This window comes from Psittacula echo (assembly GCF_963264785.1).
Source record: "Psittacula echo genome assembly, chromosome: 13".
Taxonomy (NCBI): domain Eukaryota; kingdom Metazoa; phylum Chordata; class Aves; order Psittaciformes; family Psittacidae; genus Psittacula; species Psittacula echo.
The window spans coordinates 13,198,215-13,222,251 of record NC_137749.1 but is presented as its reverse complement, the minus strand read 5'-3'; the positions used below and the strand labels follow the sequence as shown (position 1 = coordinate 13,222,251).

The window sequence follows — 24,037 nt, the reverse complement described above, 5'->3', positions numbered from 1 at the left end:
GCACTCTTGCCTTATACATGCAATATTTAGCTACACTAAAAGGAGAGAAATAAAGGAAACATCCTAGGCAGTTTACAACCACTTAAGTTCAAGACAAAATCTTGGCTGTAGCTTAGCCATGGAGTTTGCCATAACACAAACCACCTCTTCCTTGCCTAAGAGGATAAAGCTTCTGGATAGTAACAGTTGTTCTGTGGCTCCTGGAGAAACAGAGCTGGAAGAAAGACTAAGATAAATCCATGGGCTACTAAACAGGGGCCTTGGGATCACCAGATTTTCCAGCTTTGTCTTCTCTCCACACGTTATTCCATTTGTAATGGTTTTAATACACCTGGAAATGAGCAGAGGTGGTGCCATCCTTCCAGCAACGCAGGGTTTCAACTGTGACAGAACGACAAAGAGGACAGGTCTTCTCCCGGTCAAACCAGAGGCAGAGGCATTCTTCACAGAACACATGCTGTGGAGACAAAAGGGCATTGTCAGGATGAGGCCAGGAGGTCCAGTCTTGTCACACTCAATAGGACAGCCACAGGAGAAAGGAAAATTCAGGTTCAAGTGGACAGTGGAGCTGGTTAGCAGCACTCACATGATAAGAAATATAAATCCAAGCATTACTACTATTTCAGTTGGCCAAAGCTAGTGATATATTTACTGTTTCTTACTATAGCAGTAGAAACATTAAAAAGGCAAACATTAAAACAACATCTGGGCTAACAAAGCGGTTGAGAAGGGTTTTCTCTACCATTTTTCCATCCTCAGTTCCCTGTCTGTACTTAGCTCAAGCAACTCCTTCCCTCCCCCTACTCATTGCATTTGCTTTTTTGTACTCACATAGAATGATAGAATGGTTTGGGCTGGAAAGGACCTTAAGATCATCCAGTTCCAACCCCCTACCGCAAGGCAGGGATGCCTCACACTAGACCATGTTGCCCAAGGCTCTGTCCAACCTGGCTTTGAACGCTGCCAGGGATGGGGCAGCCGCAGCTTCTCTGGGCACCCTGTGCCAGCGCCTCAGCACCCTCAGTTCCAGTTTCCCCTTCTCTATAAATGTAATTTTTCACTCCTCCTCTCATTTTAACACTGATCCACAACAGGACTCTCCCTCCAGCCTGCCTTGGGTACAAACAGGGATCAGGAGGGATGGCTGCCCAGCACACACCACCATCTAGCCCCAGGCTGTAAGAGCAGGAACAAGGCAAGAAGAGAGCACTGAGAAGCTGTAAGAAGCTGAGACCTCCTCAGCACATGTGGAGCCAGCAGAAATGTTACTCATTGGAATCTCAACTCTGATAAACACGTACCAAGACAGAATCTCTGGGGCTGACAGCTTGATAACATCTGCACAGATGTTCACACGAATAGTAAGAGGCACTTTTGATTCACTGTGACCTACTTGCTTTAATTTGATAAGCCTGTTACAAAGCAGATAAAAATGTCTTGTAGTCTAGATCCAAGATCTGTACTGCCAACAGCAGTCTCTGGACTACAAGGCCAGCCTTTTCCATCTCAATAGCTGTGATCAGCCCCTAAAGAGTGGCTCAGCAATCTCCAATCACTGCCTGTCTGGAAGAGGGCAATAAATATCCACAAAGACGTAGATTGAGTCCCAGTAAATTACTTTAGAAGTACCCAGGCTGACTGTGTCTCTCCCCAGCTGCAGAAGGTGAATGCCAATGGGGAAACCTGGCATGGGAAGTTGGGGTCTTACCTGGCATATCAGGATCAAAGGCTCCCTGAATTCTGCTTGGCAAATGGCACAGATGTCACCGGCCTCAGTGCACTGCTGGCTGGTGGCACGAACTCCATAGGTCTGTTACAGAGAGGTGGGAAAAAATTCCAGTGTCAAAGGGTTTGAAGATAATCTGGGTTTGGCTGCATATATATATAGACACTGTTTTTCACACCCAGACTCTCTGCATGACCTGGGCAAGACACCTGTGTTACATCACTGTGTATGAGGAAGAGAGATTTGGGCACCAGCACACGGGACAGAAGGAGTCTGGAGCTCTGTGTTCCCTGTTTTGTTTTCCCCTCGAGCTGACTCCATCTTTTAGTGCCTCCACTTGGAGCAATGATAATGGAATGTAATGAGCTCAACAGGGAGCTGAAAGGATTAATTCAGCATCATTTACAGAGGTGTTTAGATAGTAGGAGGTATTATTATTAGCAAGTTAAACAATAGAGGAAAGAACAACAGTAGCAGCACCCACAGGCTTCCCACTTGTCTTTCTAAATAAGGGGAAGGTATATGTTGCTTCTCCTATTGGAACAGTAACAGGGGAAATGGAAATATGCTCAGGAAAACTGCCCAGCCCAAGCCCACAGAATAAGCAAGGCAGCTCCAACAAACATCAGTGATGTTCTATGTTCCTTTCCTCTACAGTCTTTGATTTTACCACTTTAAAATATGCCACAGTATTTCACTGCACGGATCTAAATATCAGGACTGTATAATGTGAAACTTAAACAGGGGAAGTTTAGATTGGATCTAAGGAAGAAATTCTTTACTGAGAGGGTGGTGAGGCACTGGAATGGGTTGCCCAGGGAGGTTGTGAATGCTCCATCCTTGGCGGTGTTCAAGGCCAGGTTGGACAGAGCCTTGGGTGACATGGTTTAGTGTGGGGTGTCCCTGCCCATGGCAGGGGGGTTGGAACTGGATGATCTTAAGGTCCTTTCCAACCCTGACTATTCTGTGATTCTATGATTCTATGCCTGGGATCATTTCTGTGCACTGTAGCATCTCTTTTAAAGTCACTGCACATCAGGAGCTACATCCTCCTATTTGAAGTCTTTCTCACACTCTGCACTGCAAAGTTTTGTCAGCTTCTTGCACTTTTGGCCTCAAAAAATCCGTGTTTCACAGTGTTTCCAATCAAACAGGCCAGACTAGCAACAATCTCTTACCATAGCTGGGACAGGGCAGATACCAGAAAAGGCCCCTAACACCCCTCACAAGAGATACAGCTTATCCAGCCATGGGACAACAAATGACTTCATTCTGTGATCCTGATACACTGAGCAATTTTCAACTCCATCATTCAACAGTAACAAAGTTCCACCTATGAAACTGCTCTAATGTGTGTGACTACTTACCTGTGGGGTGCAGAGGACCTTCAGTGCCTTCCTGACGCTTCCCAGACGACCACAGATGTCAAAAGACTGCAATAAAGACATTCCAGTTTAGATACTTTTCACAGTGTGTGTGTGCACTTGTGTGGGCAGTCCAGAAACTCGGGAAACAGTGGCTCCAAATGGATACTCAAAGGGAACAAACATCTTAAGTAACAATGGGGCCAAAAAAGATCTCATGGTGATCATGAAATATGTGATAAATGTGAATTGACTGTGGAGAACGGTGGCCAAAAAAGCTCTAGTAACAATGGACAGCAGAGCAGAGACTTTACCAACAGAAAGAGGAGCAGACACCAGGGGGTTGTGGTGGGGTAAACTGTCCAGCCCTACTAAGTAGGAAAGAGCTAAAATGGACCCATTCCCACCATGAGAACTGAGGACCTGAGAAGCCCAGAAGTGAGGTTAGAAAACACTGCAGCTAGCTTGGGAAAGAGGAAAGGGAAAGCAGCCTTTTCACATGGAAGAAGAAGAAAGCAGCTTTCCTCAGCCTCTTGGAAAAGGGAACTGCCACACAGCTTGACACTTGAGGGCTCAGATGGTACTCTGCCTGTCCTGCTGCTGAGAGTGATTTAGGGGAGAGCAGCAATTAGATGCTATGAAGAGAAGAATGACCTGAGGAATGAGGAGCAGGACTGAGGCTGGGTTGCTCCCACCCACCTAAAGAGTGAGAAACTTCAATTGCCAGGAAGGCGGTGAGTGTCCAGCACGTTGGTACTTTGCAGATGCCCAAAGATGGCCAAAAGCAGGGGCAACACCAGGCCCTGTTCTTTCCCCGTCCCTCCATTGCCCAGCAAACATGATGTAACTACATGTGGTAAGCAGCCTTCATTCTGGGCTCCTCATTAAACACTGAAAGCAGTTCAGAGAAGGGCAGAAAATGAGTCTGCAGAAAATGATTGCTGAAGAGACTAAAGGACATAAATATGTACAGCTTGGCAGAATACAAAAGTGGGGGGAGAAGATGATAAACTGCCTGCAAGTATCAAGGGGCTGAGCAAGAGAGGAGACACTCAACATTCCTAAAGTGAAGACATGGTGAGAAGCTTCAGCTTCCCTATCTGCTGGCAGAACACAGGGAAGAAGACACTATGAACTAGAGAAGATAAGAAGAAATGACTGCAAGGAACAGCCCTGCATTAATCGGGAGAAGGGACAGATGATATAACAGGACCTTTCCATTTCGAACCTGCCTTTGTGAGAAGCAGGTATAAGGGCAGCGCTGATGTGAAGCAGCTGGTGCAGCTCTGCATGTACAAAGGCTCACCAGTACAAAGGCACCAGAATGCCTTGAGTTGGCTTTCTATTGTTTTCCCTTTTTGGTCAGCATGATTAAGTGGGCTCACTGCAGGGAATGCCAATGAGATCATCAGGCAAGAGATGTGGAATCAAATGAAGGCACCAATAATGCTTCCAGTCAGCACGTAAAAAGGCTCCCATGGTCCTTGTAGTAATGCTTCCAGTCAGCAACTAGCACTTGAGGCTGCCCACTACTACATTTTGTATCATCTAACAAGGCTAAGGATCAGCTCTTCTCTACAGTCCAATTCAGAGCTTTTTCTGGTTGCTTTGCTTACAGCATGGCTTCTAACATCCCTGCTCTGGCTCTGATGTCTCCTCCCAGCCCATTTATCTCCCTTCAGTTTCTTTTCCTCTCGAGTTTTCTGTAACCCCAAAAGATGCATCTTGCAGTTGTCTAACATCCATTTTTCACGCCATGCACTGAAGCTGCATCAGTCACCTTTCTAGCAATACGATTGCAGCAATTGGGTTCACAAGCAGTGAGTGTTTCTGTACAGGACAGGGAAGAAATAAGACCTGATGTCCCTCCTGATGAACATCTGGGATTTCCTTGTCAAAATCACAGATCCATGTTTATACAGTCCAGACAGGGACACCAAGGCAGCTCTCATCAGCTGTGCTATATACACCCTTCTCCAAGTTGAGCCTGCCCTTTGTGTAGGGAAAGGGGATGCTGAGCCCTGGATTTCTGCCAGCAGCACAGAAGCTCTGAGTGCCAAATTGGCTTCTGTGGTTTTTCTAATGTGGTTTGTGGCTTTGCTAATGTGGACTCCTTTGGGTATACTTTCAGTGTCTCAGACAAAGAATTAGACCTGCAACTCCTGTGATTGTAGATGGGATGCACACACCTAACGTTTCATGATCCGTATGGGAAGCATGCTCCCACTTTTCTTCCACTTCCAAGCAAAGTCTCTTATGTGCAGAGGTCTAATCCTAACCTGGACACTCAGCAGCTGCAACGTAATGACCTGGGACATGTTCCTGGACCTATCACCTTCAGCTGGCCTATGCTTCCATGGACATCTTTGATGAACTAGATGAATTAAAGGAAAAAACCATGAATGTCAAAGGCACAGGCTGTAGCCAAAGCACTTTCACAAAGTGTGCACCTCAGTCCTATCCTAAGGTGTAGCCAAGGCTGGTAAACAGCTGCCCTCTTCTAAACAACTGATCAGCAAGACTTTCCAAAATGGGGTTGCTTTTTCAATCTCGATTATCACACCACCACCTGTAAAGGCTTCATAGCACAGAAACATCAAGTTAAACCATAAAGAACTGCTGGCACCTATGTGTCAGGGCCCTGAGTGCATTAATAGGCCTGCATGGCCCTGACAAGCCTCACCTGGGCGCCCACCCACAATCCCTGCCCATGGGGGAAGGAGCTCTATTTAAGCTCAGCCTGGAGGAAGCAGCTCATGTTTGAGCTATGCTATGCAAGTGTTGGTTTCCAGTTCAGTCACAGCCATACTACATAGCTACATACTACATAGCCTAGCTACAGATTCCACTGATCTGGACACCCCAGCATGTGGACTGACTTCCTACCCTCACCTTGAGCCAAGGAACTGATGGCCCCAACTGCTTCTTCACACTGTAAGGGCTTCTCCAAATATCAGAAATGGCATGCAGAACTGCAGGTAAGAATCTCTTTTCCAGGTGTTGAGTAACTCTTGCAAGAAGGGACACCAGATCTGTCTTTGTAATTGTCATCTGTGTACCTGACCTCGCAAGCTGGAAGGACTGGATATTGTCCAAAATGGAGCCAGGCAATGACATCTATGAAAGGGGCAACTAAAATCTCCAGAAGGACAGAGTAAAGAGCAGGAAATATACAGCTGAGAGAATGAATGGGTGTGTAGGGAATTCCACTGGTCTTAGGTTCTTTTTGTTCTGGCATAGTTTGCTGTGCTCCTGGCTTAATCACAGACCTGCTGTGACCAAATCACTTCACTTCTCACAACTTCCTCTGCCTATCTTGCTTACAAAAACTGTATGTTTCTTGGCAGCAGGGCTTGCAATGCTCCATTCCTATACAACATATAGCTGCAACTGCAGGCACATCTTGCATAAGATCTCTTTTATGGTTTTGTTATGACTCAGCAATCCATTAGCCCCTTTGAGCTGTTTTCAGCTCAGCTGTCTTCTGTTCTTCAGTCTGCTTCTGCAAAGCCATAGTCCCTTTTTCCTAGGCATAAACAAGTATCAGGGCTGCAGCAAGCTTGAATTGCTTGGCCTTTCTCAGAGATGGACAACACAGAGATATATCCTTTATTCAGCTACTGCTTTGCCTTTAGGCAGGGTTCAATGCACACAATTAGACATACAACTATTTCTAGACCTCAGACTTGGGACTCTAAGTAAGTCACACCTATTAATTTCCAATTGTACAGAGAGACTTTGTGCTCTTAACTCTTGTAAGGAAACATTACTCTTGTCCACTGCTGAGATCCTGGACTTGTATCAGCCAGAACGGGGCCAGAACTGGTTTACTTCATCAGGATTTGGATGACTGTGATACTGTGACTCTTTCTCTCCCTACTCCATTGAGTATTGAGTATTGTGACTAACAGAGTACCTACCCTGCCTTGAAAGGCTTTGAGAGAAACATTTAACTGCCTGCAATCTTCCTTCTGATGTTGTATCTAGAAGTTTAGTGACAGTTAACATCTCTTCCAGTCCTGGTCCCCAAGACTCCACTCCCATTCTCTTCTAGCTTTTACAGAAGGGCATTAGAAAGCAGCAATGACTTCATCAGTCTGATGCAATGCTACATGAGGACTCACAGATTTTCCTCTAGCTCATCAATGCCCACATACTGGTGAAGCAAAAGGCTTTTGGCAACTAAAGCACATGGTGTTCCCATCTGCTGCAGCTTCCCTTCCTGCATAGTGCTAGCAACAATCAAGAGGTACATTTGCTCCCTTCAGCTGTGCTTCTCTCTCTGCTCTTGCTACAGCTCCCATAGAGGTTATTAGGGAGGTGGTACTTACCTTGCAGAGGCTGTACAGGATAATCAGGATCCCACCAAGGAAGTAGCTGCTGGATGGATCATCTCCCATGATGTATTTATACCATAGCTGGATGGGGACAAGGGAGCGGAAGAGCTGGCTTAGCTCCTCTATAATCAGGTAAAACTTCCCCTGTAAAACCCAACCAAACAAGGGGCACATCATTACTATCAGCAAGGCAAAACAGCATCCCTTAGTTGATGTAGGGCTTATATTCACTGTCCACCTGCACACTGCTAAATGGTGGAGAGACCAGTATTCATGACATGCAGCTTTCTTTGCAGCCATTTAACTTGGGGCATAGAAAGGATAACTCACTTCATTGTTTCATAGTGTTCTTGCTCTGCCACTTACCCAGCTATTCTACACTGTTGCATCTTAAACTCTTAGAGCAAGTTATGGATAGAAGCCTTATTGCTGATCTGGACAATGCTAAAGAATGCTAAAAGCAGGGGCTAAGACTTACAGAAATTATTACGGCATAAGCTGTAGATACTGTTAATGATGAGAAAAGGAATGCAAGGTAGGTGTCTCTGATCCTGTATTCCTTCTGAAGCTACAGCGTTTAAGTGGAAGGTGGCACGGCTCTTCCTGACAACTTTCTAGATCATCCCAAAGAATCAAGTTCATTATCTATTTGCCGGCATCCTTCCACTCAGGTGTGTGTTGGCTCTTGTGTATTGTACAGTACACAGATAAGACTGGTGCTGAAAGAAAACCCAAAGACAAACCCTCAATGCATTTTAAACTGAAAGATAACAAACCTGCCTGAGGGCGTTAAGGAAGAAAAGGGGGGGGAGGGGGAGTTGAACCACTTATCTCTCAAAAGAGACTCAAAGAACGGGCGCCGTCCTTTGTAAACCTGTGCCAAAGCTGTCCTTGCCCTTCTGGTGTTTACTCCAATAGAAAGCTTTCCTTTCTTGAAGGACACCTCCAGGGTAACAAACTCCCTCCTGGCTTACACAGCCATGAGATGCAGCAACTGAAATGGCTCTTTCTTACCACATAATTTCTATTAAAAGCACATACGATTAGGAAAGCTGGCTAAGTAAGGTTCTAATTCAAACTCACTCCAACCCCCTACTCCTTCCTCAGTCTTAATGAGGACCCTTTATGTTCTGTCCCACACTGTTTAAATGGGAGAACTGGTGACAGGGCCCCAGGTCAGGGCAAGCTGTGAACACAGAACTAGGCTTAACCTCCACTGACATTATCAGGACTGAAAGATTTGGTTTTAACATGTCCAAATTCTCTTCTTTAAGATCATGGAGCAGGGGAAATTCCCCTGGAATTCTGCTGCGCTGTTCCAGTCAGCTCTGTCATCAGTGATGTCATCACAGGGCAGTTGTTAACTGGGGAGATTTGGAGTGGGGATTAAATCCTGTGCAGCCCCTAAGCAGCAGCGAGTGCTCTTCCCCAGGGGCTCAGAGATGAGCTCACTCCTCAGGCTGTCCTGCTGCACTGAGCAAATCGAATCCTTCAGAGGGCTCTGGCATGCTCATGATCTCATATCCCCCTGGGGACAGGGAGTGAGGTCACACCAGCGGTTGCTAACGGACCTGGGCTGCTTTCTTCTTCTCCCCCGTCCAATCCCCTCCTCCTTGTTAATCCCAGGTGGCATCACATAGCAAAAATGGAATAGCAACAATCTGGAGTCCTAAATGCAAGCAATTTATTAAATTAGCACAGAGGTCTCTATCCAGCCTCATGCTTCAATGCAATCATCGTTTATTTCGGGTGCCCTTGTGACAGAGGGTCGCAGTTTGCTAATGACTATGCTGTCACTTCCTTCCCTTCACACAGGCAGTTCTCTGCCTGCCCCTCCTCAGCCAGCTCTGATGAAAGCTACAGCAAGCTAAAGGCAGCAAACTGCTTTCTCTGACTTGTTCCTCCCATCAGGCTTGCACTCATCTGCTTTTATTCAGCCTTGCTTCCCTGGCAGGCTGGGCTGGGACAGGTCACTGCTTACTTTCTCATTGCATCAGACAGAGCTTCTGGATCCACCATTTGGGGCATCAAAGCTGAAATTCTTCTACAACAGAAGCTTTTGAGGCAAGTAAACACCAGAACCCACAGCAAAGCATAAGGAAAGATGGGTCACAGGCAGCCCTAGAGGTCCGGACAAGCTGCACAATTGGAAATGGCAGTGTGGCTCTAAAATGAACATGCAACAAGTGACACACTTCAATTTTCTAACCACAAAATCTCCACCCTTTACAATGCTTTCAAAATCCCTTTATCTAATGCAAGCCTGCAGTTCTCAGTGGTAACTGCAGGGTATCAGGATTTTTTGGCAGCTAGGTACTTATTTACACTGTCACAAGAGTGAAGTCAAGCTTTAAATGGGTGCATCTCTCCATCCAGCCCCTTAACATCAGCCACCTGACCATTGATAAACTTGGAGTGATTACACCTAGGAGGAGGGAAGTAGTACAAGGGAGCTGAGCATCATTTAGAGAAGCAGTGCTACAGTAAATACTTACAGAAATGTACTGTCCTGCATCTCAGTCCTCAGGGCAACACACCAGCCCTTTTTAAACTAGGAAAGGTGCCTAGAAAATCAGCATTAATTCTACAAAGGACTGCAGCAGAAATGGAGTTTTCCTTCTGAACCTGAAGCTTAGAGAACAGGGATTGTCCCCTACAATTCCAGCAGTAAAATCTAGCCTTCTGATAGCAATAACTTAAAGCAGATGGCACCCATCACTGGGTGTAAGCACACCCAATCTACTGTTATATCTTGGATATCTAGGTTGAAGCTTTCAAAGTCAAATCTTTGTCTCAAGCTGGTTTTTGTCTGAAAACCTCAGCTAGAAGTACTTCAGCTATTTCTCATTAAGATTAGGAAGAGCTGTCTATTATATTAAGCAGAAATACAACTATTCCTCCCATGCATCTGACTGTGAATGAAGCTTGAAATAAGGCAAGGCCTGCTTCTGCTAGCTGACTTCCTATTTCATAAAAAAATCCATGTAAATTTGGGAATCTTCTCTTGAATACACCCTGGAGAGGTTGAACAGCTCTCCAAGATCAGGAAAAGCTCTTTGGTGAGCCTGTGAACCAGCCCCAGTGCATGACTGGGCTGTGCAGGAGCACACCTACCTTGCTGGACTACAGAGATTAAATAGGATGTTACCTGGAAGTATACCTGGATAGAGTAAAGCCATGTACCAGAGAAGTCTCTGTTCTGCTCTCATCAAGCTCTTGCAATGGGCTGGAGTTAAGCCTGGCTAAAAAGGTAGTACACTTCTTACCCTGCTTCCTGAGTTACTATAAAAGCTGACAGTCATCTGCTACTGTTAGCAAACACTTCATTAGCACAAGTGGCAAAGGACTGTACTTTGGATCCAGTTACAGCAACTCTGATGGGCCTTATGATACCATGTGGTGAAACGGATTTCTCTTTTTTCCCCCATTACAAACTAAGCCAACGACTTCTGTACAACCCTCTATTTTTCTCTATATCCTTCAGCACATAAAGACCATTTCTAGCCTTTAAAGCAAGCACTTATTTTGAGAGCAGAATTCAGGATTTTCATACAATTGTGATTTTTCTCTCTGTACAGGCAATACATTATGGTCTGTAAGGATGTGATCACTCTATTTTTTCAGAGAGGGTGAGTGGTACTAATTAAACATGTAACTTGTGAGTATGGTTTCCTCACTACTTGAAGGCAGATCTGCATCCTATCACTTCATGCTATCTGAGCATTACTCAGAGTAGCCTATCACTAAAATGTCTTCACTCTCTTTATGATACCACTACAGTAAAAGATGTTTTAAACCCCCATTACTTTCACATTGTTGGCTGACATAAGGAACAGCTATTTTCTCTATTTTTCTAAATGAGAGCTCAAGACACAAAGACTAAGGTTAAGGTAAGTTTTTTTTGGTGTCTAAGTTGAGATGTCTGGGAGTAGACTTTTTATAAAGCACTTAATTTTATAGCTCACATTACCATTAAAAGCTAAAGCACTGACTTCAGTTTGCAGCTGTACACGACTCTTCTAGAATCACACAGGAATTATTTGGCAAAGGAAGGATGGAATTGAATTCTCCAGTGTAGCACTCAACTTTAGCTTGTAGAATATTCCTCTTCTTCCAATGGTCTCTTTGTTCTCTATGCTTTCCAGTTTCTACAACAGCTTCTTTCAATACCTCACCTTGCTTTCACTGGTGATGGATGGAAGAAGTCTTACAGAAAAATAACATGGAATCACATAACTAAAACTTGAATCACAATTTAGAAACATCAAAGGGGGCAAATTACAGCTGCAGAAGCAATGCTAATTCCCACATAGTCTGAGCACTGACTTAGTGGTCCCTTTTGACATAAGGCTTTGCATACATGTGCTCCACAGAAGGAAACAGGCATGCTAAGGTTTTACACAGCGGAATTAAAATGGGATGTAAGAGAAGTGAGAGAAGTTGCAATGAGGCAACTGTAAGTTGTGATTAGCACTCAAGGGAAGTTCCAAGTCTCACTTGTTCTGTTGCCAGCAGCATTAGGACATATTCTGAAACAGGAAGATGCTAGAAAAACAACTTTTGAGACCTGCTGGCAATTTGGATGAGAGGAAAGCAGGCTCTGCTGAGATTTCAGGTCATATTGCCAATATAAGGAAGTGTTTGGTAGGAGCAGTAAACAGGATTGTGGCACAGAGGATGCTGGTGAAAATCCATGCAAGACTAATGAGGAGTAATTCCAAGGTGGGATTAGAGGAGAAAATGAGATTTTTACGTGGTGTACAGCATGTCTGAAAGTCACATCTTGGCTATCTTAAACTGGAAAGTCAAACTTGGCACATAGGAGCAATGATTCCTTTAGAAACTTAGTAGCAGTGACTTTCAAAGCATGTCAGGGAGAGGGACAGAAAAGAGTCCCAGTTCCCCAGTACCTAATCCTATGCTTTAGTTAGTATTTTTCTTTCAGAAGTAATAAATTTCCCACTTCTGACTCTGAGACATCACATCTGTCCCAGGCTGCAATAGGGAAAAGTCTCTTCAGAACCATCACATAGTTCCTGAGGCTCCAGAGGATCAAAGCTCAGGTTGTTGCCCAAGAAGAGGGAATCTATTTGAGTGAGTTCCCCTAAGTAGCATCCAAGATCACCAAGAAGAGGGTACAGAGAGGACAGACATTGCCTAGCTGGAAATGCCACTTTAGCCACACTATTAGAGAAGACTAGGATTAATTTGCATATCACTCGATACAAGAGAGAACAGACATGGAGCAGGAAGATCTTTACCCAGATATTCTGTAGTACATCTATGTGCCTGCTCCCATTGCTTGTTTTAATATTTCTGGGTTTTTTGATCAGCATCTACAGGACTCCAATGCTTCAAGAGACCTTGTTTTTCTCAGGATGGAACAGAAGTACACAAACTTCATGTAAAATGAGTGGTAACTATCTGGCTGCATGATGAAAGAGGCTGCAGGGACATTAGAAGGCTGCTGCCATCATCGCAGTTAATATAACTTTCCTCTGGCACCTTCATTCCTCATGTGAGCCGCCTGTAGCAGGCTGTGGCCTAGAGAAAATGCTTTGGCAGGAGCAAACTGCTCCAACTTGCTCTTCTTGTGATGCAGAACAATCATACAGAATCATAGGAAGGCTTGGGTTGGAAGGGACCTTAAAGCTTCTCCAGCTCCAACCCCTGCCATGGGCAGGGACACCTTCCACTGGAGCAGCTTGCTCCAAGCCTCTGTGTCCAACCTGGCCTTGAACACTGCCAGGGATGGGGCAGCCACAGCTTCTCTGGGCACCCTGTGCCAGCGCCTCAGCACCCTCACAGGGAAGAGCTTCTGCCTAAGAGCTCATCTCAGTCTCCCCTCGGGCAAAACTATCTATGCTAGGGAACATGGTACGCACCTAGAGAAGGTGTCTGGTCCAAAGTCCAAGTGCAAAGCCATATAAAGAATGGGTGCCTCATATAAATAAGTTTTCTCCCACTAGACTTGATGAGATGGTACTTTAAAGAAAAAAGCATCAAGAACACCCAATCAACCAAGAGTCAGTCTTTTCAAAGAGGCAGTGAGGAGTCCACAGTGCTAGTGTGGATGAGTATTTGTACATTGCCACTATTTATATAGCACCAAAAAATCTTCACATGAGTAATGCCAGTCTTGCCACAAAGAAACCTCATTTGTTATGTCTAGATCCAGCTTTCAAACACAACTGACAAGTCAAAATACTGCAGGATATGCTTGGGAGGAGTCTCTGCCAGATCTCAGAGGAAAGATGTTTCTCCAAAGGAAAAAAATCATGTCATGTAGTTTCCTTGGAGGAGTCTGGGGCTGCTTCCCTGGATCTCAGGTCCCTAAACCAGACATCAGAAGACTCCAGGATCCCACAGCAGAGAGCTTCTGTCATAGGAAAAAAACATTTTGGGTACCTTCCTTGGAGGAGTCTGGGGCTGCTATTTGGGGTCTGGGTTCCCTATAGTAATTTCTTGCTGTGTTTTCAACCAACAAATGCTAGTGTTTTCCTTTTGAATTTTCCATCTTCTGGAAATGCAGCTCCTTGTAACTTGGCTGCACATCTGCACTGAGCGTGCAAAGAAAACACTTACATATCAGCTACTAAGGCTGTTGGAAAAAAGTGTGTCCTTAGTTATCTTTCTCTCCTGTAGAAATAGGGAGATATAGAGATATAAAACAGAACCTGGGGTACCATTTTCCTTCAATTCTTTGGGTTTGGTTTTCCTTCTCCCCTTTCCCCCTTCATGCTTCACTCCATTCTCCAGGATTAGACTGTTGACAACAGCATGAGGAGGGGATGGGAGACTTGCAAGCACCCGGGATTTCCTAAAGGGAATCTTTGGCAACTGTGTCTTTTTTATTATTTATTTCCTTATTTTCAATTCCACCCCCCTCAAGCTGTCATTCCTTAGCAGTGCAAATGAAAAGCTGCTGTTTATGTGTGTACAACAATGGAGGCCTCTGCAGGCCACATGGCTCCTGCAGTTTAATTTACTTTAATTCATTTTCTATTGAACCAAATGATCTTATTTGCCTTTCTTAATGGAGAGCCTTCAGCATGCAGGGTGGGAGCCAAACCCCCTTTCCAAAGAAATGATGAGCCCAGCTGCTATTAAAACTTGTCCTCAGCTGGATGTGCCCCTCAGCTCATGGGGATGAAGGGACAGCTTTAGGCACAGGTATGCTCCTTCTCCCACAACCTCTGATTGCAGAGGTGTAAGGTTGGAATCTGATGTTGGGATTCCCTTCCTTTTTCTACTTTTGTCTCCTATTTGCAGGTTCTTTCCCTGCTTTCCAGCCTGACTGTAGTCTCACAGCCTTTCTTTGGCACCTCTGTTTTCTGAGCTGGTTTGGAACCTGGGAAAGTCTGAGATTAAATAGTCAGATTTCCAACCTTCCTTCACTCTTTGGAGGGGTTGCTTGCAAAGATATTCCATTTCTGAGTAATTCAAGCTTGGAGAACTCTGGCTAGTTGTATCCTCATAATACAGCAGTACTCATGCTTCACATTTCAAGCACTCACGATCACATTTACTGTTCTCTGTATTCTGATTGCAAAGACAGACTTTTTCTGCCTCTCAGATCATAAATCCTATGCTATAAATCCAGGATGGTCCTTGATGCCACCTGAAATCAAATGCCCTTCCTGTGATGGTGTTACACTACAAATACATGACCCAGTACTTTAGATTGGGAGAACTGAGTGCTTTAGCCCAAATTCCCAGTGTTTAGTATCAAAATGAAAAGATGGATCTAACTGAGGTAAAAGTGGAGTACTACTCACTATTTTCATTAGTGTCTTCGTGCAACAGAGTAGGCTTATCAATGTACAGCTGACACTAAAGTGGGAAAGGCTGTAAACACTGGGAAGAAGGATTATAATCCAAACTCATCTTTATAGGCTGAAGAAATGGTCTCGAAAATGGGGGGGACTGAAGAAAGTCCAGAAGAGAATAAGATCTAGAATGAATGATCTCAGAGAAAAGACTCAAAACTGGTGGTGTTCAGTCTACAGAGAAGCTGAGGGGACATGTGAAGACTTTGAGGTGTAAAAGAAAGAATCTGATCTTGCTTCATTCACAATGGATATGGAGAGGTAAGAGTCTTAAAGAAGGACATTCAGAGGGCATGCCTTGTACTAGAAAGGCTATGAAAGCACCGGTGAAAACCACATGATATTCAGAGCAGACCAGAATCTCAACCAGCAGCATGAAAAGCCAGATTGGCTTTGGAATGCCTTTGAACTTCCAAAATGAGGAGCGTGCCCAGAGGTTGAGTGCAGAATGATCAAAGTACTGCAAGGAAGCTCAGGATAAAATACCTCTATCCCATGCTAAGCTATGCTGAACTCTATCCCTGACAGTGCAGCCACCTCCACTTAAGACTCTGTGTTATGGGCAGCTAGAAACTGCAGTTCTGGCTGGTTACATCAGCAAAATTCTCTATGTCTACCATGGAAAAATCTTCTAACTCTATTCTGAGTGTAATTTATTTCTCCAGCAGCTTGCTATCTGCTATGATTATGTGTCAGACAACCAGAAGTTCATAAACTACAAACTAGGCTTCAAGCAGGAACATTACTACAAGCATATGGGGAGGAAGAGAAAAACTTTGTATCTGGCAAGTATTAAGATAGCAGATAGTAAATAAGTTGCTAAGAATTTGGTCAAAGATAATGTGCTTAAAGTGCAATAGAACTGTTCTGAGAAAAAGCTTAAAACTCATCTGGAACTAAGATGTGTAGCACTGTACTGGCCTTAAGAGGTAATCTGGGTCACCCAGGTCAGGGAAAGAGCTCAGCTATGTGGTTACCAATTACAATTTCTACAGCATCCTGTGGTTTTCTTGGAGCATTCCCATCCCAGTTTGATCTTGCTTAATTTGTTACACCAGATCTCATCCCTGGTTGGCTTAATGGATGCCTTGTAGAGAGAGGGATAAAAATAAATCCAGACCCATAGTGGTAGGTAACAGCAGTCTCAGATGTCAAGGGACAAGAAGACCATCAACAACATCCTAAGACAAAAAGAGACTTTAAAAAAGTGAGAAATATTGCTATCCAGAAAAAGGTATTAAAAATGAAGCATCTGTGCTCTGAGTCATTATAGGCCCATGACAGATGTGATCTTACCAGCCTCCCACTGTAGCTGCAAATAAAGCCCCCTTCTCTTTCTTCTCTCCCGACAAGGATTAATGAGTACTTGGGATAGCTCTCAGACAAGCAAGCAAAGGCTGTGAACCTTTTCCAACACTGCAATTTATCTTGGGAAGACTATTCACATTGCTTTTCCCTCCCTCCCCAGGCTGGATTATGCTCTGACCTAGCACATTAATCTCCCAAAATATAATAATAATAATAGAAGAAGGAAAAAGAGCTGGACAATTGCCAGAAATAAATTAATAAGCATCTCATAGCCCTGCTGTGCAGGAACAAACTGCTCAACTCCCCTGCCACCCATGTCATTTCTAAGCAAAACTATTCCCAGTTTAGACACCCCCTTAAGTGCCCTGCCTGAGACTTTCAGCGATGAATGATGGTATCTGGCATCTCCATCCTGCCTTTCATCCCAACAGCTGCCAGGAAGTTTCTTTACCAAATGCAAACACTACACATTGCTACATTTGCCACTGAAATGTAGTTACCACCAAGTGGAGGAAGAAGCACTTCATGTGCATGTCAAATAACAGTATGAAAAGGACTTTCAAGAGAAAATGTGGCGAGAAAGTTTCAAGAGTTAGGCCTAATCTGTATACGCTTTCCTAAATATTTGTTAGCTATTTAGTTAAAGTGTTTCTCTGGCCATGGTTACAACTGGTGCTGTCTTCTGTGGCATCAGAAGCTTCCATTTAATGCTGTTACTTCTTCGACCCAAGTAGAAAGCCAAAGGGACAAGTACTTGCAATTTCCTTCCATTAAATGAAGCGATTGGTGCTTCAGAAATACTTCTTTGCCGAGATTACTCAAAAAAACAAGATTTAGAACAATATCAACCAGAAAAGCCTTTATCTCATTGCTAGTAACTATTCCCTCTCAAGCAATGTTTACCTGTCTGGAGTTGAATTACTTGCTGGGATTACCAAACCCTTGCTCAGGTCTGTGATGGCTCAAAAGCCAAAAAGGTGACTCTCCAGGTGACTTTCTGCCCAAGTTTTATCAGAGGTTTTATTATTTTTATTCTTCCACCCATGTTTCATGCTGCAAAGGTGTTGCAAAGGTATCAGATTATCAAAGATAAACATCCGTATAGCAAGAAGAAAAGAGGCTCCTACCTTTGACTTGACAGCAAGGATGATCTTTGGCAGGGCAACAATTAGGCATTTCAGTGCAATGGTGAGGTACTTGAGTACAAAGTCTGCGATGCCCACAATCCACATCAGGTCGAAGAAGTCCAGCCTCTCCAGGTTAGGTTTCAGAAATATAAGGCTGAAAAGCATGAGACCAAGGCTCAGATAGCAGCAAGGAGAACATCACTTAAGCTTCTTGATGAGCAGCTCTATCCACTGCAGGCTAGAGAAAGCCTAGGAACTCCACTGAACTTCAGTTCCCAAGGGCAATAGGAATAAGACATGCAGATTAGTCCCATGGTTCTTCTGGGCCTCTCCTGACTTTGGTCTTGCCCATTCCTTCTGAGGTCAGCAGGCTCAACCACTATCACAAAACAGGACCCAAATATGTATGAAACCTATTTTGGAAGACTGCAATCCACACTGTGAGCTTTGGTCTAATGGCAAAGCCTTTAGTCCACAGGCTTGCTTTATCAGATCTGACTGTAAAAGTGTATCCTTTGAAGTCAGCAGTAGTTATGATTCCTTGGGAAAGTCAAGACCACTATGTCCTCTGAGACTGGCTTACTGCAGGTAGAACTCCTGCAGGGGCAGCAGTCTCTAAAGCTACTTGTGCATGTGAAACATGCTGGTGACAAAGGAAGCACTGTTAGTGTGGCAAAGAGATCAGGAATTGAGGTGTGTCATGCTCTGATGGTGGCTTGCTACTGTCTGAAGCAGAAGAAAAGCTGGACTGTGTTAAGTAGCAACTCTTACCAGAAAGAAAAATCCAGAAAGGTTGTTCCCTTGACATGTTATTGACTGGGCTGAACACTTGCCCTTCAAAGAGGGGATTCCAGGACAACAGAACTTCATATAGCAATGGGCAGGAGCTACCGACCTGAGCAGCAATGAGACTGAAACACCAGGATTCCTCTTCAGGAATTTACTTACCAAATCCTCATCATAGAAAGCAAAAACTTAAAATGAAACAAACCAAAAAGTAAAAGGAAAATAACCAACCCAGAATGAAAAGCCTGAACATGAATTTAAAATACTCACAACACTGGCACAGCACAACAGGTAAAATTACACCCTAAAAACAGAAACAGAATCAGAGACTTTACTACTATTGATGCACTAGGAAAAAAAAAAACCAAAAAAACCCCAAAAAGTAAATAAATCAGGAAATTAAAAATATGCCAGAAAGAAACAAAACCAAAGCAGCTATTTCTGATTTCTCAAGCCTGCCTTGTGAATAGTCACAGGTCCTCACACAGCAAGCAATAGAGATACACCAGCCCAAGCATGACCCACAGCAGGTACCACCACAACACTGGGAGGAACAGGGCTTGCTAGTGAAGCTGTTGCCCAGTCTGTTCCTTGTTAATAAATGGCCTAACCAGTGTGTAGGATGGCCCCAATTTGCTGAAACCCTTTTATTTTAGATGATCTAGCCTTCATTTCAGACTAGTCCCATTCATGCTGTTAACCTTAACCACCTTCTTAGAGACACAAGTTTCCCTGTGGTGCAGGCAAATTTCTTCTTAGTGCTTTCACACCTTTCTGCCATACTTGTTTCTTCTCTTCCCTCCCACAAGACCTATACAGAGTATCCCATGGTTTGCCATCTCACATTTGGACCCACACATACACCTCATCTCTCCTCCTTCCTAGAAGCACTTACATACACAGCTTCCCAATGATCAAAACCAAATACATTAGGGGCAATTCCAAAGGATACCAGGGTTGTGGGCAGACCTTGACTCTTCCACTTCCTAGACAGTGTCAGTGGGAAGAAGCAGGGAAGCAATGAAATAAATGACAGAAAAAGCATAGCCAAGAGCCGTGTAGTCACAATCCAACTGATGCATGTGACACACATTGTATTTTCAGTCTGAAGTTCTAAGTGGTCTTCAGTGGGACAAATAAATTTTTCAGTGGGAAGATAATTCCTATCTTTTTAGCTACAAATATAAAAACCTTTTTCTCACATAACTAGGTTTGACATTGTGCCATTCCTTCCTATTTATTCTACTAGCACTCCCTTGCTTAAGTTCTGTATCTTTGCTTCCTATATGTCATTTAATCCCTGCTTTATAACAGGCAGGGATAGTGCTGAACCAAATCCCTGCGTACTAACTTGTCTGTATATGAGAACTGCTTCAGTCACAATCTGAAAGCGGAGGCTATCTTAGTTACCTCAGATCCAAATGCCTCCAGGCCCAGAGGACACAGGAGTAAAACCACTATTATTTCATCTCCAGTTTATCTCCTGTAATAGACTCAAAGCTTGATGGACTGAAAAGAAAACATTAGAGGAAGTGGAAAATCGGTGGGACAATCTCTTGCCTGCTTCCAACACCTTCTCTTTATGTTCAGTCACAGTGGTCAAAATTCAGAAGCCCCAGCATAAAAAAGTATCCACCCTGCTTTGATATGTAAGACAACAGCAAGTGTACATGTTTCAAGCAGCAACACGGCAGTGCATCATCACACCCTGACCCATTCAGACCCTGGTTATGTCATTCATTGGTAGGAGCATAGTCCACTGGTGGGAGTAACACACACACTCTTTTCCTCCATTGAAAGGTGTTACAATGATATTAACAAAGACAGCAGATACCTTCAGTATGCACATTTCCTCTCAAAGTGTGGAGGAAAGTGGGTTTCCCTCTTTTCCTCCCTGGCAATTATCACTTCCTTCTATCATTAACAATGGAAATGTTGCCCACCTGTTGTAGAGCTGCTGAGAGCTGAATGTGTAGAGCAAGTACAAGGTGTTTCCAGTGAGAAAGGCCAGGATCCACAAGACAACCAACACTGATCTCTTCTCCTGAGCAAGAAGAAAGAAGCAGAGAGGATAAATTCAAAGTCTCAATGACTGTGCTGAGTCTTCGACTGCTGAAAAATGCAAGACCAATCCAGGGGATATAAATATGCCACTAAGTGTTCAGTAGTTAGTTTATTTACACAGGACTAAGGCTCAGAAATAGACTGTAGGTAAAGATATACAGAAAGACAAGCAGAAATGGCTCTCACTCAGCTAACACTTTAACATAAAGTAACTTCAGAGAAATCAAGCAAATACACCAGTGCCAACAACAGCCTTACTTGCAGAATTCAGTTTTCAAAGTTGGGATCTTTCTTGGGACATTTAAATTCTCCTGATATTCAAAATGCAGTTTGACAAGAGGTTAAAACAAAAAGAAAGAAAAAAGTCCATATCTTGTCCTATAATCCTGAGCTGTCACCTGTTTGAAAGAACGCTTCGTCAAAGAGGTGTTTTACAAATAGACCTGAAGTGGCACAAAAGGCTTAGCTAAATCAAACATAACATAACCCACCACTGCATGCAGCACCTGTGAATATGATCTGGAGGCATGGAGGTTCTAGAACATGCATTTTTGATTGAAGAAATAATTAAAGGTCAAACGAAGTGTAAATTTTCATTTTCAAAAGACATGGAACGTTACAGATGGAAGCGGATGGCAGAAGATCTTGTCCTGGGTCTTGGCCTGGTGTAATATCAGAGTAAATTTTACTCCTGGGAGGAAAAATCCCAGCATTTTTCTTGGGAGCTGATTTATTAAGAAAACAGCCCTTTGTAGCTACTCAACAGCCAGGGATGTTAGGGTGAGATTTAAAGCAGGTGGATTAAGGGGCACACTGCCTGAAAGACAAAGGTGCAAAGGGCAAGGCAACAGCAATTTATTACATGATTGTGCAATTTATCTGTTCATTCAGCACTGTATCACATTTATTCCACTCCTGCTGGTAGACAGAAATATACACTTGTGCCACCCATGTAATTTTTATCAAAAAGAGCAATTCTAGTCTTGTGCTTTCAGTGCTGTTGAAGTATTCTGCTGACACTGATTATAAGGCCTGAAAAGATCTCCTGGTTTCTTTATATTCTAAGCATATTATCACCAGAGCATTATCAAGATACTAACAAGAAATACAGCTACAAAATCCTTCAGCTGAATGTTTCAAAACAGTCTCTAAATGCTAATAAATTAAATCTCATCATTAACTAGTGATTAGGTCTCAGCACTTCTGTGGTACATAATGGAAAACTGAGGTGCAGAGGAGTGCTTGAAGACGCACTGACAGCAGTGGCAGAGCCAAGAGCACATTACGATATCCCTGACCTTTCCTTTCTTGTGAAAGTGTAGCATAATAAAACAAAAAGAGCAGGATATAAACTGTGGGAAAGCATCAATGGGGAGAAGTACGAAGAGGAAGTGAGGATTACAGCACAGTACTCTTCATCTGACAGATCTGTATGCATGTAACAGCATTCAGCCCTACATTGCAAAAGAAGGTTCAACAGAGACACTGTTCTGTGTACAGAGTGATGTTGCCTGGGATCATAGAAGAGTAAGAGGCTGTACTCACCTTCAGAGCGACCTGTTCCCGGAGTGTTGAGTTGGCATATGCAAATGTGCTGGCCATACCAATGCACACAGCAATCCCTGCAGGGAAAGACACTGTCAGAGTACACAGGGCTGAGCAGGAGGATCTTTAGTCTTAAACCATTTGATGTCAGCATCTTAAGCTTAGGGAAAAAAATACTGGGTGATATTCTGGTTGCATTGAATAAAACAGTGATTAAACCAGGTCAGTGTGGACTCTATAAAGTTAAAATTCAGTCCAAATGAAAATGAAGCTACTGCATTTGCCACCCGGTCCAATACAGACACTCCATCCAAATGTCAGGTTCTGTGCTGAAGAAGAAGTGTTGCAAGTTGTGGCTGTGTTGTGCAAACAGAACTCAGCTAGATGACAGTGTTACAGTATCAGTTCAGCAGCTTGCAGAAGACAAGGCACACTATCACAACCAGGAGATCAAATTCAACGCGCAAGATATTTCAGACATGAATCAATATCTGGTTTGGGGAATACTGGCAGAACTGTAAGGTGGACTAAACTCAAGCATTATTGGCTTCCCTGTGATGATAATCTCAGCATATTACTCCCAGAGTGAGTAAGGATCCCCAGACAGGCCACACATATAATTTCATGTAAGAGGAGGATTAGAAGAATGGATTTGACATGAGCACTGAGGGGCTGAAAGACTCACCTCCTATTAAAGAAACCTATATAGACACATCGGTTAGGGACCTCTGACGATCCCAACTGTAAGGCATAACTGCTGATGCTGTTCGGCTTGATTTCACATCTTCCATCCTTCCAGCTAGAAAAGTGTCTCGTCCCTCTGAACCCTTCTGTGTTACACAGCAGCCTTTGCTAGTCACTAATGTAAGCTTTCCCCACCTCTCCTGAAGAGAGGTCTGAGGGAGAAGCCTTGGTAACATTCTCAGCCTCTACAGAAATTTCAAGGAGAGATTAGGAAAAGGAACAGAACTGGTCTCCCACAGGCCAGGACAGGAAACAGATGGGACTGACACAGATGAAAACAGCTTGGACTGAAAGTAGAGTGAATTTATCAGCTGCATTAATGCATGTGTTTAAATATGTCCCCTTCATGCTAGACTACCTCTAGACACTGTTATGCAGATAAATGTCTCAGACACAACAGTATGCTAAAGCTCCCTAACCACTCTCTAATACACTTACAATCCAGAAAGGATAGATGCTTACCAAGCTTGTGCTGGAAACAAACTTTAGCCAGGAGGATCAAGATGAAGGGAAGTCCCTTCTGCAGCCATCCAATCACAGCTTTTAACTCTGAAAGAGCTGGGGCTGGAGTTCCAGCTTGTTCATCACTGCCTTCCTCAGTGTGCCCATGGCGGTCCCCTCCAGCCATGTGCAGCAGAGATGAACCCCGGTGATGGCCATGGTGGAAATGATGGGACGACTGCCGGTGGTGGAAAGGGGCTCCCTCTGTGCGACTGCTCCCTTCCTCTCTTGGGGCTGGCATCTGAATGAATACTTCCCCACCTCCTGCTGAAGAGCCCAGGACCAAACCTGACTGGAACGGGGTGGCTGTGATGGTGCCTGAGGGGATGCTTGCCAAGCCTGAGAACAACTGTTGTGGTGAGGAAGCTTCAGCCTTCAGACTTTCAAAGACTCCACTTTCATCCACGCTGGTCTCAGAACTCACTGTCTGGCTCCGGTTTCTGCAGTGGACGGAGATGAAAGTGATTAAACCAAAATGAGTGCTACAGAACTTCTCAGTCTTACAGCCCAGTCCTAACTGTCATCTACTAAGAGTTCCTCACACACTATCAGAACATGAAGGTCTCCAGATGACAGATGTTTTTCCCTCTATTTGCTGTTGGAAAGTCGGAGTTGCAGAATTAGAGGCCAGTAACCAGATTATAAGACCAGGGCACTTGGAAAGAACTGATCACAATGCCACAGTTCCTTCATAGAATCATAAAAT

The 24,037-nt window shown here is 43.9% G+C and overlaps 1 protein-coding gene across 1 annotated transcript in view; it reads right to left on the bottom strand.

Moving 5' to 3' along the window:
• Positions 1-203: 203 nt before the first annotated feature.
• The window catches only part of RNFT2 (ring finger protein, transmembrane 2), a 30,151-nt gene continuing 6,317 nt past the window's right edge, over positions 204-24,037 (bottom strand). Inside the window, exons 4-11 of the mRNA XM_080628400.1 lie at positions 23,293-23,771; positions 22,087-22,163; positions 20,421-20,521; positions 17,692-17,845; positions 7,422-7,571; positions 3,094-3,159; positions 1,709-1,810; positions 204-457 (exon numbers count right to left, since the gene is read on the bottom strand). Of these exons, the coding sequence (XP_080484526.1) occupies positions 323-457; positions 1,709-1,810; positions 3,094-3,159; positions 7,422-7,571; positions 17,692-17,845; positions 20,421-20,521; positions 22,087-22,163; positions 23,293-23,771 (1,264 nt within the window). The 3' untranslated portion in view covers positions 204-322. The remainder of the gene's footprint in view (positions 458-1,708; positions 1,811-3,093; positions 3,160-7,421; positions 7,572-17,691; positions 17,846-20,420; positions 20,522-22,086; positions 22,164-23,292; positions 23,772-24,037) is intronic.